Genomic DNA, 16,403 nt, shown 5'->3' with positions numbered 1-16,403 from the left:
ATATGTTTGACACAGATGCAGACATCGAGAATCAGCAAATGAATCACAACAATTGTGAGTTTTCTACATGTCACAATTCATTGCACTTCCAGCATATTATAAAATCTCATTATTCCCAGAGAGTGTCAACACTGTTGTGATTCATGGGGTCATTCTTGATGTCTGCATATGTGACAAAAAAGTCTGGACTTTTTAAGTTTCATTAAATATGAGCAGATCCCAATGGTGTTATGCACCCAAATAAGTTGCTTGTGACACCTCAAATCAACCAAGAAAGTGAAATAATGCTACAATGCTTTTAAAATGAATTTACTGACATTAGATGCATGGTATTTATTGTTGGTAAAATTTCAAGTGAGGTTCTGAACCACATGCGAGTTTTGTTTGTAAAAACTTTCTTTGCAATAAATAAAATGTTTCAGCAAACATCATGCTACTATGAAAAGTCAATGAGTCAAACTACTCAACTAAAGGAATCACAAATCGTCATAATGGTAACAAAACATTTTCAATAAAACATCAGCATATAAATTAATTCTCAAAAATGAACGGTAGAGAAATTAGATATAAAGTCAGATAAGTCAAATAAAGTCAGTCTGGTTTGTCTGGTCAGTCTTTTCCTACTTCAAAACAATTATTTGTCAAAACAACATTAAAGTTGATTATAACAGAGATTAAACTGTTTTAGTTATTTAACAGAGACAAGGCAACAATTTAACAATTATTCAGAGAGAGAGAGAGAGAGAGAAATTAGAGGCGCATTAAGGTGGAACTTTATCTTTGAGCAGTGCTATGTTTTTGAACACTCATTCATATATAAAGATAACATTATTTTAAGAGCTTAAAAATTTTCCACAAAAATACACCTGGGGTCTCATGTATAAAGCGTGCGTACGCACAAAACGGGGCTTGCGTACACCAGTTCCCAGGCAAAAGTTGTGATTTCTAAAAAAACAAACTTGATGGGATAATGGGCTTGAACGGTGGGATCTGAGGATGATTCATGTACGCCCACTTGCAGGTGATCTGTGACTTATAAAGGGAACATTGCTTTGTTTTATAAGTCTTAATATTTTTTGGCGTATGCCATTTTTGGCTTTTGTGTGTATGTACAATTTTAGTAAGGATCCTACATACAGTTTTATAAATGAGACCCCTGATGTTTATGGTTTTTGACTAAGACTCATAGACCTTATTTGTATATAAAGTTTTTATATCATTTTCCTGAACACATTTTGGACGTTTATTTAATCCAAGAGGGGTCATTGTCAGACATCCAGATACTGTACCAGATTTGCATATTGTATAGTCATACAGATAAGGTCCTGGACCAACCGACCCAATATAGACATGATCCGCACATCGGGCAGACGTCTCATGTTTGTTGGGTTAGATACTCCAAAACTTTACGACAAAATGTATAAAGATGAACTATATAAGAAACATCAAATGTTATTTAGAATGTGAATACCTCTCTTTTTAACAAACCAAATCATACTGTCTAACAAGAGGATAAGCCCTTTGATACATGGCAATCAAACTTCTTTAAAAAGAATTTGCATTGAACTTCGAGGAGATTTTGACAACACTTGTTTTCTGAGCTAAATCTAATCATCTATAATCGTTTATCTCCTGTAGTATCACAAAATTGGTAGCACAATGCAATCTTGAAGCGAGTAACCTCTGGACCAATCAGTCAAACAACACAACAATGACAATACTGTAAGCAATTAATCAACATCACGTGATCAAATTACCTGACATGACAAACATGCTACAAACACACACACGCACACACGTTTGTGTCTACAGTTCTTTATAAAGACCGGCATCAGAAAGTGTGGAGCATTCACAGGAGTCATCTGTAGTCGTCTAACAAGCGAGATGTTGGTGGTGTTACAACTGTTATTACTGCTCTGTGTGAGACAGGGGTAGCTGCAGCTTGGAGCAATGGGCGTGGCAGGAGGTAGGGGCGTGGCAGGAGGTAGGGGCGTTGTAAGAGGTTTCTCATTGGTCAAAGGAGCTTCCTCCTGGCAACTGCGTTGGCCAATCAGCCGTAACCATAGTTATACGTCATTTCCTTTAGCTAAAAAGAAATCGTAATTTTCTTATGAAGGAAAGAAGAAACTGGATATAATACATGTGCGATATAATTTGATGGTCTCTTTGCTTGACATCCCTTCAGCTTCGGGAATTATTTAATTGTTGTTGACAGATCCATGTTACAGTGAGAAAAATTAATGACTGCATTTGCATCAAAGACATCCGAGTCGGCGATTTATGTCGATGTCCCTTCTGTGCTCTCAGTGTTGTTAGACCTTGTGAATATCGCAAGATACAAAGCCATTTGCAAAGCCACAGATTTCGCGCGGTACGCCATGAAGTAGTGATGGGCAGTCCGGCTCTTTCCATTGATTCGGCTCTTTCGGCTCAAGCGCTGGCTCTACATTTTAGTGATGGCAGTCCGGCTCTTTTCATAGATTCGGCTCTTCTGGCTCGGCTCCCTTAGAAGAGCCGGCTCCCCTGCATGCGTCTGAAGATTCGGCTCTGCTCGTTCGCTACAAAGAATCAGCTCTTAGAGCCGCTCGTTCGCGAACGACCCATCACTACCATGAAGTGGGTCACTGTGCGATAGAGAGTTTGATGGCTTCTGTTCGAATGAATGAGTTTTGAACACAAGAACACAAGCCTTTGATGACAACTTCAATTGTCGTTTCAAAAAAATATTGTAAAAATGACTGAATAAATGTTTTTTGGATAAAATGGTGTTTGTTTTGCTAAATTGATTAATGTCACTTAAAATAAGTTTATTAGACCGTTTTTACTTCATTTAATAATTATATGGTGAGTGTTTGATCAAACACGTATATGCCTTTATACAGCCAAAAATTTACTGTACCATTTTTATAAAAATAACATTACTTTTAGAGACATTTTTATCTTTAAAATAATAATTTGTTTTTTTAATGATTTTTTTATTTTATTATTTAGTTCAAATACAGAAATTTCAAGTATAATGCAATAAAAAATGATGAATACAAAGCATTGTAAATACAGCTCAAAATGTGTAAATCGGAGAATAACAAGTATAACATGAAAAATACAAATGAATACAAAAATAAAAGTTTATGAATCAAAGTAGTTATAGATATTTTCAAAAACTTTTTGTTTTGTGATCTCATGTTTGAAAGGGTTTCCAAGTTTACTGCGAGGTCTTATAAAAGTTAATATAGGAGGGTTTCTTTTATTTGTGTATTATGCATATAAAACGTCGACAAAATAATTTAATTATATAATTTTTCCAGAAAAATATGGGTTTTGGAAACAAAGTAAAATGTCGTTTTAAATTCTAATACTGGGAATTTCTATTTTAGGAATACCTATTTTGAAGTCAGTTCAAAATGAAATAGAAAAGGGGCAATACAAAAATAAATATGTAATATCTTTAAGTGATGTTTTACAAAAAGTGCATTTATCACAAACATTATGAATGTTTTTAATGATTGATCCTGAAAAAGTTGCGGTGGTGATTACGTCATGTAACCCGCGTTATACAGAAGGTGTCGAAGGTAACGTACTTTTGAATGTATTCTCAATATCATCATTGTTATTTTTACAGTGAAAGAAATGTATTTTGTATGGTGTTATATATGCAGCTAAATGTTGTGCTATATGAAGAGTTGCCATTAGGGGGCAACAGTGTTCTATATTAGAGTGAGTTCTGTACTGAATAAAGCAGTAAAAGAAGTGAGTGAATCAGCAAACAGCGTGTGAGTGTTGCTCTGTGTGTTACGATAAAATTGTTTATATACATACATCAGCAAGCAACATAATATATAGTGATTAAGTTTATGGTTCGCTTTTATGCGGATCAGGAAGCTTTTCGCGTCCAATTGAAAAGACCTTACGGCACGCCCCATTCCTCGTGGCACGCCCCATTTCTTTCCGACCTCTTGCCACGCCCATTGCTCCAGTCTGCAGTTACCTCTACTTGCTCTGTGTTGCCAGCTCAGTTTCAGAAGATTTTGTCACACCAACTGTGAACATTATTGCTGAGCTGGAGAAGCTGAAGAAGATGGAGGAAACGATTCAAACATTACAAGAAACATTAGACAGCGTATTTATCAATAATGAAGGTGAGGTAAAGGTTTTACTGCAATACATTTCTTCATTTATTTTAATAATTTTTCATTGATACTTTTATAAGATCATTGCATTTTATTGAAACAATGTTTTTTTCACAGCTTTGAAAAGTTCAGTACGAGACTTACAATATGAGCTTGAATCTTTCCAGAAAGAGAATGAAGGTAAGGTTACTAAAATATTTTTCTCGCAATAATTTGTCATTATAAAATAATTTTTTTGTGGATTTTAATGATTTTGCTTTTAAAGGGGTCATATTATGAGATTTTTTTAAGATGTAAGTTAAATCTTTGGTGTCCCAAGAGTGTGAAGGTGAGGATTTAACTGAAAATACCCCACAGATAATTAATTACAGCATGTTAAAATTGCAAATTTGTAGGTCTGAGCAAAAGTGAGCCGTTTTGGGGTGTTTCCTTTAAAATGCAAATGAGCGGATGAAGTCCAAACACTGATCACAATGATGGTGATTTGTTGTAATTGAAACTCAATTGTGCTGTCAAGTTCTTCTTTTCTCCCTCTTACTCTCTGAAATAGGTGGCAGTGCTGTGGTTGGATAGTGCAGATAAAGGGGGCGGTATTATTATAATTCGCCATGCTACCTACCTCACAAAACAGGCGAAATCTGAACGACCTAATTTTTCACATGCTTGCAGTAAATGGCTTACCCAAACAAAGTTACTGGGTTGATCTTTATCACATTTTCTAGGTTGATGGAAGCACTGGGGACCCAATTATAGCACTTAAATATGAAAAAAGTCTGATTTTCATCCTATGACCCCTTTAAGAGATCATTACATTTCATTAAAATATTTTTTTCTCACAGCTTTGAAAGGTTTAGTACAAGATTCACAAAATAAGCTTGACTCTTTCCAGAAAGAGAATGAAGGTACATTTTAAAATTTTTTAATTTAATGTAAAATGAAAGATTTTATATTTTTAATGACAATTTCTTATCACGTTCACAGCCCGAAAGATTGCCTTTTCAGCTGGACTTCTGGCATCAGGATCAGGACACACCGGGCCTGTTGATCATCGCATAACTCTGGTCTACAAGAAAGTGTTTACTAACATTGGAAATGCCTATGACTCGAATACTGGTAAGCACTGTAAAAAAACCTCAATTTAACAGAAGAAATAATAGTAATATTTACCTTGCAGTTCTTGAGTTCATACGACTATACATGTGCCTTACAGGTATTTTCACAGCACCAGTAAAAGGAGTCTATTACTTCAGATTTTATGCTCATTCACACGCTGGAACCAAAATGGCAGTCATTCTGTATAAAAATGATGCACCTCAATGCTCTGTGTTTTCTTGGAAACCTGTCACTAATGGTAATGCCAGCAATGGAGTCATTCTTACACTGGAACCTGGTGATCAAGTTTATACCAAACTATTGGATAAAACTTGGGTTTATGATGATCAGATGAGCTACACCAGCTTCAGTGGTTTTCTCATTTTTCCTCTTGTAAATATGGAGCTTGTATGAATTATTCCTGTGAAAGTTAACTGTATCATGATTTTTGATGATCTCCTCTGAAGTCCAACAGTTTATTAACTATCTTAAAAGTGCATCCCTGAGACTTAGCTCACATGTCTGTATAAACCATCATTTGTAGTCAGTAACCTAATCTCTGAGATTTGTAATGTGTAATCTCTACACAGTTTCTGAAATTACATTTAAGTGTTTGTGAAATACAAATTATGTGTTCATGGGCTAATTGTATGCTGTTTTATCAGAGTAACACAGTGTTGCATGCAGACATGTGGAGTATTTTAATCAATTGTATTTTAAATACGTATTTAATTACTTTAGTGTATCTTGTAAGTTGTATTTTGCAGGTGTGAAAAAATTAAATGTTGTTGTAACAAATTTTTTTTTTTAGTTTTTTATTGAGTATTTCAAATACTTAAAGGAATAGTCTACCCATTTTCAATATTAAAATATGTTATTACCTTAACTAAAAATTGTTGATACATCCCTCTATCATCTGTGTGCGTGCACGTAAGCGCTGGAGCGCGCTGCAACGCTTCGATAGCATTTAGCTTAGCCCCATTCATTCAATGGTACCATTTAGAGATAAAGTTAGAAGTGACCAAACACATCACCGTTTTTCCTATTTAAGACGAGTAGTTATACGAGCAAGTTTGGTGGTACAAAATAAAACGTAGCGCTTTTCTAAGCGGATTTAAAAGAGGAACTATATTTTATGGCGTAATAGCACTTTTGGGAGCACTTCTACTCGCCTGAAAAGTCCGCTCCCCTTCTCACTCTCATAATGGGAGAGGGAGGGTGTTACTGCGCCAAGTCGAAGTACTCACAAAAGTGCTATTACGCCATAAAATGTAGCTCCTCTTTTAAATCCACCTAGAAAAGCGCTACGTTTTATTTTGTACCACCAAACTTGCTTGTATAACTACTCGTCTTAAATAGGAAAAACGTTGATGTGTTTGGTCACTTCTAACTTTATCTCTAATTGGTACCATTGAATGAATGGGGCTAAGCTAAATGCTATCGAAGCGTCGCAGCGCGCTCCAGCGCTTACGTGCACGCACACAGATGATAGAGGGATGTATCAACTCTTCTTAGTTAATGTAATAACATATTTTAATATTGAAAATGAGTAGACTATCCCTTTAAGAAAAATCACCATATTATCACCATAGTCATGGGCAGACTGGGACAAAAAATCAGCCCTGGCATTTTGGACCAGACCAGTCCCTCATTCATTAACACACACATTTTTTGGGGGGGTGGGGTGTCTCTTGAATGTGTATACCAACCATGACATAAAACAAGGTTAAACTGAGGCTTTGACTGTCTGTTCTGTTTGTCAGATCAGACTAAGTTTTATAAATCATTATTAATTTACTAAAAGCTATCAGAACAGCCAAAAAGTGTAACAAAAAGTGTGGACAAACTTTGTTAACATGAGAAGGAAACACTGGTCTATTTATGGATACGCTGTTTTTGGATATACTGTCCAAAATCAAAGCTAATTTTGTCTTAACAAAAGGAAAACAAATGGAACGTATTCACAAAATTTCTTTCTCAACCCCCCCCCCCCCCCCATAAAAAAATCAAACAAAAAAACTGTAGCTTTGATAAGATTTTTAAAATCGTATTAACACAAACTTAGCCCTAAATGTCATTTCATTACTTGTGATAACAGTTCTGCCGCCTTCTGAATCCTTTTTAATTTTATCCACAATTTACACACCTTCATACTTTATATTACAGTATAAACATTTATTGTTTATTTGCTTGACTGACAGTCACTACAAGAATGTTACATGACAAATAATCTAAATGTCATTTAAAATTTTAAGTTAAGTACCCAGATAGCAAGCACATGTGGGCCACTTCAGGCAAAGATGCGGCACTGCTGGTCTTCTTATGGCCCGAATAAAAGGGATGTGAACCTAAAGTGGCTCACATGTAAAATAGCAAAAATGGGCCACATATATCAAATCACATGTGGGCATTTTAAGGCAAAGATGCGGTGCCCACGGCAACATGTCATCTGAATATGAACCAAAAGTGGCCCATCTGACAAATAGTGAATATGGCCCAAATATCAAACAACAAATATGGGCCACCTTTGGCAAAAATGCTGCACAACAGACACGGCCTAATCTTGGAATAAACCAAATGTGGCCCTCACATGTTGCAGCAAATGTGGCTCAGCTCTTTACAAACGTGTCTGGGCCGGTTTTGGCAAACATGTGGCACAGTAAGCACTGGCTCATGTGGGTGTGAGTCTGAAGTGGCCCATATATGATGCTGTAAATGTGGCACAGCTGTATAAAGATGCATCAGGGCCAGTTTTGGCAAAGATATGGCACGGTAAGCACCGGCCCATGTGGGTTTGTGTCTAAAGTGGCCCACAAATGTTGCAGCAAATGTGGATCAGTTCTTTTAAAACATATCCGGCCCGGTTTTGGCAAACATATGACACAGTAAGCACCGGCTCATGTGGGTGTGAGTCTGAAGTGATCCATTCACCCATCTAACAGAGAAAAGTTCTAAGAACGTTACCTGAAAGTTCCCAACATTCCCAAAAACTTTCTGCCAACATAAAAAGTGTCCAGTTTTCTTGACGTTCTAAGAACGTTTCTGTGTTGTCTGAACGTTAGAGGAATGTTACATTTTACCATTTTTAAACGTTATGACAATGTTCACACAATTTTTAAAACAACAACTGTTTATTATATTGACTTGTTTGATTGTTATGTAAATGATGAAACATTGCATTTTATTCTTTTAGAAAACATTTCTGAATGTTCAGTAAAAATATTGCTGTAGAAAACACAATTCACTTAGTAGGTTTAGATGTTGATGATTGTTTATTTTAAAGGGGTCATATCATGAAGGTGTTGGCATTGCCACTTTGTAGGTTTGAGCGAGAATGGGTCATTTAGATTTGGCTTTCATTATGATGTCATAAGGATATCTTATTAGAATAATACCGCCTCCTTAATCTGAACTCTCCAACCACTGCACTGCCGTTTAGTGCAGAGAGAAAGAGAGAGAAAAGAAGGACTTGACAGCACAATTGAGTTTGAATTACAACAAACCACCATCATTGTGATCAGTGTTTGCACTTTATCCGCTCATTTGAATTTTAAAAAACACACCCAAAACGACACATTTTTGGACTTGACAGCACAATAGAGTTTCAATTACAACAAACCACCATCATTGTGATCAGTGTTTGCACTTCATCCGCTCATTTGCATTTTAAAAAACACACCCAAAACGACACATTTTTGCTCAAACCTACAAAGTGGCAATGCTAACATTTTCATCATATGACCCCTTTAAGTCACCATTATTGTGATTAGTGTTTGTTTTAGTTGGACCCTTGACTTCTTTACCAATTTTCTTGCTTGCCTTACTTTGTGTGTATAAAACACATTTGTTATGGCAATGTTAAGCTAATAGTGCAATTCTGTGGTGGTTAGTATATAATGGTAAAAATCATCATCTAATTAAAGAATTTACTCATCAAAAGTTTATTTTCTGTGAATGTTGTATATGAGATCCAGCACTTTCACAGCAGTTTGTCATTAAGGAGTTTTAGAAATTTTGGCAAAAAATAACAGTTGTACATTTGGGACATACAAACATCAAGAATCAGACTATGAATCTCAACCATGGTGACAAAGAAAATTGTAAAAAGTTCATTATTTAGCCATGTCGCAGTGCATGCTGGGAGTCCTGGATGAGATTTGTAATTTGTTAATACCCAGCATGCATTGCAGCATGAAGTTTTTCATTTAATTGTCACCATGGTTGAGATCAGTGTTGGGAAAGTTACTTCCAAAGTGTAATACATTATATATTTCAAATTACTGTCATTTGAAAGTAATTAGTTACATTACAATATTACTATCTCTGAACTGTAATGAGTTACACTACTTTTGCGTTACTTTTGAGTTACTTTCATCAAAAGAACAGAAGTATGACCAGGCATTATAAAATGTTAAAATGTAGTTTATTGATGCTTATAAATCTAGAAGTTATGTGTTGGCCCTCGAGCTTTGAATAGGCACAGTGAAGATTTACTGCAAAATACAATAACAGTCACTGTCAGAATCATAAACATAGACAAATGATCTAGTAAAAGTCTGGTAAATTATGGTACACATACCAAACACAATAGAGCTAGAGCCCACTATAATGCAACCTATAGCCTAATAACATGGAATACAGCTCATTTCAGTACAATATAAGGATTACATGTAGACAAACATATAAAACACAGACAAACAGAGGAACACTGCTTTTTGCCAAACAATGAATATAGGCTCCCATACAAAGGCTTGTAAAAACTTTAAACAGTGATGTTAAAATGTACTATTTAGATAACCATGTTTAAGTCTTCACTAATGTTATGTTGTAGTTTAGGTTGCTGTTTGTAATAAAACTGTAGATAGCATAGGAATAGCCTAGCAATCTATTATTATGTATATGGACTGTTATCATAGCAAAGCTTACCTTGTCATTGCTGGTGTGATATGGATTTTACTGGCAACATTTGTAAAAGTCTCTTTACTTCTGAGGTTCAAGCAGCATGGAAGACCGCTTTTACTTAATGCTCTTATTCGCAAAATTATGCGTGAGCGGGCTACCGGACCTGATTGCGACCACTTTAGTCAATGCTTATAAAGCCGCGGACTTCCCAGATTCGGCTCTTTAAGAAACATGTCTATATTTGACGCGCACCGCGTCCAAATCACATTTCAAATACAAAGTTAAAGGGGACATATTATGAAAATCTGACTTTATCCATGTTTAAGTGCTATAATTGTGTCCCCAGTGCTTCTATCAACCTAGAAAATGTTAAAAAGATCAACCCAATAACTTAGTTTTGGTAAACCATTTTCTGCAAGCATGTGAAAAAATAGGTCATTGTAATTTGGCCCTTATTGTGATGTCAGAATAAGGTAATACCGCCCCCTTTATCTGCACTATCCAACCACAGCACCACCATTTAGTATGGAGAGAAAGAAAGAGATAAAATATTTCACAGCACAATTGAGTTTCAATTGCAACAAACCACCATCATTGTGATCAGTGGTTGCACTTCATCCGCTCATTTGCATTTTAAATGACACACCCAAAACGGCACACTTTTGCTCAGACCTATTTTAGACTTAGTTTACATCTTAAAAAAAAATTCATAATATGTCCCCTTTAAAGTAAAAATGAACATGTTGCATACAGCACGTGGAAACAGACATACGCTACGTCCCAAACCGCCTACTTCCATACTATATAGTAGGCAAAGAGTACGAGAATAGTGCTTTTCGCCCACTATAAAGTATAGAAGTATGCGGTTTGGGACGCAGCCATATACCTTTACACGCAGCTTTTTCATGTGTGGATGCTGGTCGCGCGCATTGGTAAAAAATAAAAAAACAAAAATAACACGGTCTAATTTTGAAATGCATTGTTGTAACGCACTCGTTACTTAGACTGTAACGAGTAAAATATTACCAAAATTTTATTAGTAATGCGTTATATTACTGCGTTACAGCAAAAACTAATATATTACTGTAATATATTATATTTTGTAATGCGTTACTCCCAACACTGGTTGAGATTCATACTCTGTTTGTGGCATCACTCTGGCTTCCTTGTGGGCGATACGTGTCAAACAGGAGTGGACCACACAAGTGCCATCAATCCATGCCAAGTGTGGGCCAGTGAATGGTGTTGGGTCTGGGCTGAATCTTGGCCAATATTTAAATTAACTATTACCCAGATTTGGGCCAGATCTGCATTGTTTGCTTTGTGTTTGGCTGACATGTGGCGTTTCTATGGTTTGCTTTTGGTAAAGATCTGGAAAAAAAGAGGTTGACTGCTCAAGTGCCATCATTCTATGCCAAAGGTGGGCCAGATGAAGGTGTCAGATGCACAGCAAAATCCCCGGTGTCAAATACACACTGTGGGTGCACATACAATCCACTCCCAGATGGGTGTGCACAAAGACTGGCGCCAAAATCCAACACTGAAGCAGTGTTGAAGTTGATGGGATGGTGAGGTGATGATTGAGGCATTGGTGGTGAACACCTGCTGGTCATTCTGTGTCAAATCAACTTCAATCAATTTTCCCTGTCTTTAATGTTTTATTTTGATGACTCTTTTTCTGGATAAAGTAATACTAAAATAATGCAGAAAGACAAAATATTTAAATGTAATAGATGAAATCCCCACAGTTAAATAAACACTATCATCATCTCTGTTTGAAAACCAAAATTACAACTTGCTTGCAGAGTTACATGGATGATAAGTTTAACTTCGATACAACTGCTGTAAATCTGGTTAATAAAGTTAGTCACCATTGCTCCGATTAGTGTTTCCTTTAGTTGGGTACTTGGGTCTTAAAGTATATTGTTAGTTTTTTTCTGCTCATTTTGGCAGTGTGTTAATTAAACTCTTCTGTTAGAGCAGAGAAAGATGAGAGAAATGAAGTCTAGAACTGTTACTATGTAAATTATGATGAAAACAGACGTGTTGTGATTCAATGTTCTCATACAAAAAAATAATCACTGTATATAAGTGTATAATTTTATATTTGGTCCACCCCATGAAATCCATATAGCCTCAAGAGTAAAATTTTTCACCGAAATCTAATCTGTGCTTTCAGTCAGACACACTGAGACATCAACAATCAGCCTATAAAACACAATCATGGTGACAATCAACAACAAAGCTTCATGCCACAATGCATGCTGGGTACCAGGACTGTATAAAACTCATTCATAACTCCCATCATGCATTGTGACATGACAAAATTGTGCAAATTTCTTACCATTTACTGTCACCCTTGTTGAGATTTGTATCAGAAGTTATGATGTCTCTCTTAAGCAAATAATAAAAAAAAAAAACTAAAGCATTACAGCAGTCTTACAGAACAGTGTCTTTCATAGAGCATCTTTGTATTTGCATTGTTGTCTTTATCATTTATTTATGCTCAAATGTTTTAATGATTGGTAAAGAATAAAATTAATAACCAATCTCAGGTGCTATGAAAAGTTTTCCCTCTACATCAAGCAATGAACAAACAGTCTTAATAAAACAATGTTACAATTGCTAAAAGAGGAAAATTAGTTTAGTGAAGGTTAAAGGAAGAACGCCTAACTAAAGGAAACGTTAATCACAATAATGGTGACTTCAAATGAACCCATAACAAACACAAACTTAAGATTTAATGCGATACATTCTGTGATTACATCACGTCAGAAAGAAGATTTGTCTACTAAATCATGTGTGTGGATGCTTGTATTTTGTTCTGACAGCTCTTTAGAAGTTAAACTTATCATCCCGGTTTAGAAAATAACGCTGCAAGTTTTTTTTTAACAGAGATGATGATAGAGAGGCAAACGTGAAAGATTGCAGCTTTTGGAGTCATACACCCAACAATGTTCATTTAATACTGGGGATTTCTCCTTAATTCATCTATTGCATTTTGTCTTTCTTCATAATTTCAGTATTACTTTCTCCCAAAAAAAATCCAGGAAAATTAAGGTTGATTTGACACAGAATGACCAGCAGGTGTTCACCATTAATGTCTTAATCATCACTTCATTATCTCATTAACTTCAACACTGCTTCAGTGTTAAATTTTAACACCAGTCTTTGTGCACACCCATCTGGGAGTGGATTGTATATGCACCCACAGTGTGTATTTGGCACCGGGGATTTTGCTGTGTGGGAACCAGATCTGGGCCACAGCAATTTTGCTATCTGGGTAGTTTGCATCCCAGCCAACATTGCTTGGTGGGGCCAATGTAGGCCCCATATTGGCTTGCAATATGGGCACCAAGTTGGTTTGTCCGCGGGTTCCATGCTGGCCCCATCTGACTTAGCCCACATTAACCTTCTGTAGAAACTGAAGCCAATGTGGACTAAACCAAAGTCAAGTATGGGTGTGGTTGGGTTAAAGAAGTGATGAAATTAATTAGATAATGAAGAGATGAATGAAGTTATGATTGATCATTAATGATAAACACCTGCTGTTAATAAACAGAATCACTAAAGAAAGATGAACAAGAAGAGAATAAAGAGAAAAGACCAGCAGAACCACAACAACTACAAAAAAATAAAATAAATAAACATTTCTTGGTGGAGCCAATGTAGACAGCAAAATCCCCAGTGTTAAATGAATGCTGCTCAGTGTTTATATAGATCCACACTACAGAGTGTTAAAGGGGACATATTATGAAAATCTGACTTTTTCCATGTTTAAGTGCTATAATTGTGTCCCCAGTGCTTCTATCAACCTAGAAAATGTTAAAGGGGACATTCCATGAAAATCAGACTTTTTCCATGTTTAAGTGCTATAATCGGGTCCCCAGTGCTTCTACCAACCCAGAAAACATGAAAAATAGCAACCCTGTAACTTTGTTTTGGTAAGGCTCTCTCTGCAAACATGTGAATAAATAGGTCATGCGGATTTCTCTCACCGCATGACGTAGCTAAGGGATCTTATTATAATGATACAGCCCCTTCAACTGCGCTATCCAACCAAGAAAGGCCTCACGAGTGCGATAGACAGAGAGAAAGAATGACTGACAGCACGACGCGTTTGTATTCCATCAAACACAAACAGGAGCCTACAATCTTATAACTTGTAGTTTTAATAATCTTTCTAAATATTGAATTAACGTTCTAAAGGATTAACGTTACCTTAGTGCAAGAGAGAGAGAGAGAGCGAGTGAGCGAACGAACGAGAGAGAGAGCAACGCGACGGTTCGCTTTCAAGTAAGTTATGTTGTTTAATATGTTTCTCTGAAGTTTATATGAATGAACACGAGGATTAATGCACTGCACAAAACAGAGTGAGTGAACAACGCATATTCACTATCATACACAATAAGTAAATATGTTGTTTAATGTTTCTCTGAAGTTTCAAATGAATGAGGAGTTACAAAATAGATGAGAGACTGACAGAAACGCAAATGTGTTCAATATGTGTACACAATAAACTTAAACATGTCATTTGATCTGTTTCTCTAAAGTTTAAGCATTAAACGTGTTGTTTTATTACAGATCATTTAAATGTGCTCGTGTGGTTTGGTCAAAAAGTAAACTTCTGAGTGTTTGTGGACGTGTATTTTATTGTAACATGCTGAAAATCATTGTGCCTGTTTAAAAGCAGCATGAGAGCTAAAAGTCTTTACTTTTATTCTACAATGTTTCCCATCTGCTGATAAACATGTATTTAGTATGCATAAAACAGATAATTGACTTTTTAAACATGTTCAAATATATAATGCTTAACATCGCTCACTAACTTTCGTGAGAGAATCTCCCTCGATGCTCTGTCTACAGCGCCAGCGCTTGAGACTCCGCCCACCTGAGCAGCTCGTTTGGATTTAAAGGGATACACACAAAAACGGTGCATTTTTGCTCAGCCCCATAAAGTGCCTATTTTAACATGCCACAATAAATTACCTATATGGTATTTTGAGCTAAAACTTCACATATGTACTCAAGGGACATCAAAGATTTATTTAATATCTTAAAAACGTCTTCTGGAATGTCCCCTTTAAAAAGATCAACCCAATAACTTAGTTTTGGTAAACCATTTTCTGCAAGCATGTGAAAAATAGGTCATTGTAATTTGGCCCTTATTGTGATGTCAGAATAAGGTAATACCGCCCCCTTTATCTGCACTATCCAACCACAGCACAATCATTTAGTATGGAGAGAAAAAGAGAGATAAAATATTTCACAGCACAATTGAGTTTCAATTGCAACAAACCACCATCATTGTGATCAGTGGTTGCACTTCATCCGCTCATTTGCATTTTAAATCACACACCCAAAACGGCACACTTTTGCGCAGACCTATTTTAGACTTAGTTTACATCTTAAAAAAATCTCATAATATGTCCCCTTTAAAAAACTAACATTGAAGCATTTTACATCTTACTTGTAGAGTTATTTATTAACTTAGGTTTATATGTTGGCTGTTTCATTTAAAGTCACCCTTATTGTGATCAGTGTTTGTTTTAGTGGGGCTCTTTACTCTGTTTTTAACTTATTTATTAATTTCTGATTACTATAACTTTTGTGTTTAAAACATGTTTGTTATGGCAACGAAAGAGATGAAAGTGTCAAGTATGATTCTGTGGTGGTGGTTGGGATATAGTGTCTGACATTGTCATGTAAAAAACTGAGTGTTTGTTTGTTTACCAAAAATATTTTTGTGTCAGTGATGTGATACTGAAGTGTGGCGTCTGGCACTCTCATATCGGTTTGTCATTTTAAAGAAAGTTGAAACAGTGTACAGTTCAAAATTAGCTGTTGTTTAATTTAGACACCCAGACATAGAGAATCAGAGTATGGATCTCAATAATGGTGACCATAAAATGAAAAGCTTTATGCTGCAATGCATTCTGTGTATCAACAAATTACAAATCTTATCCAGAACTCCCAGAATGCACTGCGGCATGAAAAAATCATGAACACTTTGGCATTTTTCTTTGTCACCATTGTTGAGATTCATACTCTGAGACTTGATGTTTGTGTGTAAAAAATTACAGCATGGTTAATTTTTAAGTACACATTGTTTCAAAATCTTCAGAAAGACAAACCGCTTTGATAGTGCCAGATATCATACTATAGTATCACATTACTGAGAGAAAACGATACATCTGCTAAATGAGCAAACACTAAATTAACAAAAAAAACATTTTCTAGGTGGTAATGTTCAACATTACGTATCAACCACTATAACAGAAT

The 16,403-nt window shown here is 35.9% G+C and overlaps 1 protein-coding gene across 1 annotated transcript; it reads left to right on the top strand.

Annotated features, from left to right (window-relative positions):
* Positions 1-1,950: 1,950 nt before the first annotated feature.
* On the top strand, positions 1,951-5,694 carry LOC129441827 (uncharacterized). Its single transcript, XM_073858103.1, has 6 exons — positions 1,951-1,966; positions 3,876-4,136; positions 4,245-4,307; positions 4,967-5,029; positions 5,109-5,240; positions 5,338-5,694. The coding sequence occupies exons 1-6, from the start codon at positions 1,951-1,953 to the stop codon at positions 5,631-5,633; spliced, it is 831 nt and encodes a 276-aa protein (XP_073714204.1). The 3' UTR covers positions 5,634-5,694.
* The last annotated feature ends 10,709 nt before the right edge of the window (positions 5,695-16,403 follow it).

This window comes from Misgurnus anguillicaudatus, chromosome 2, assembly GCF_027580225.2.
Source record: "Misgurnus anguillicaudatus chromosome 2, ASM2758022v2, whole genome shotgun sequence".
In the NCBI taxonomy this organism is placed as follows: Eukaryota; Metazoa; Chordata; class Actinopteri; order Cypriniformes; family Cobitidae; genus Misgurnus; species Misgurnus anguillicaudatus.
The sequence above is the reverse complement of the archived record's forward strand: the minus strand, read 5'-3'. Positions and strand labels throughout refer to the sequence as shown.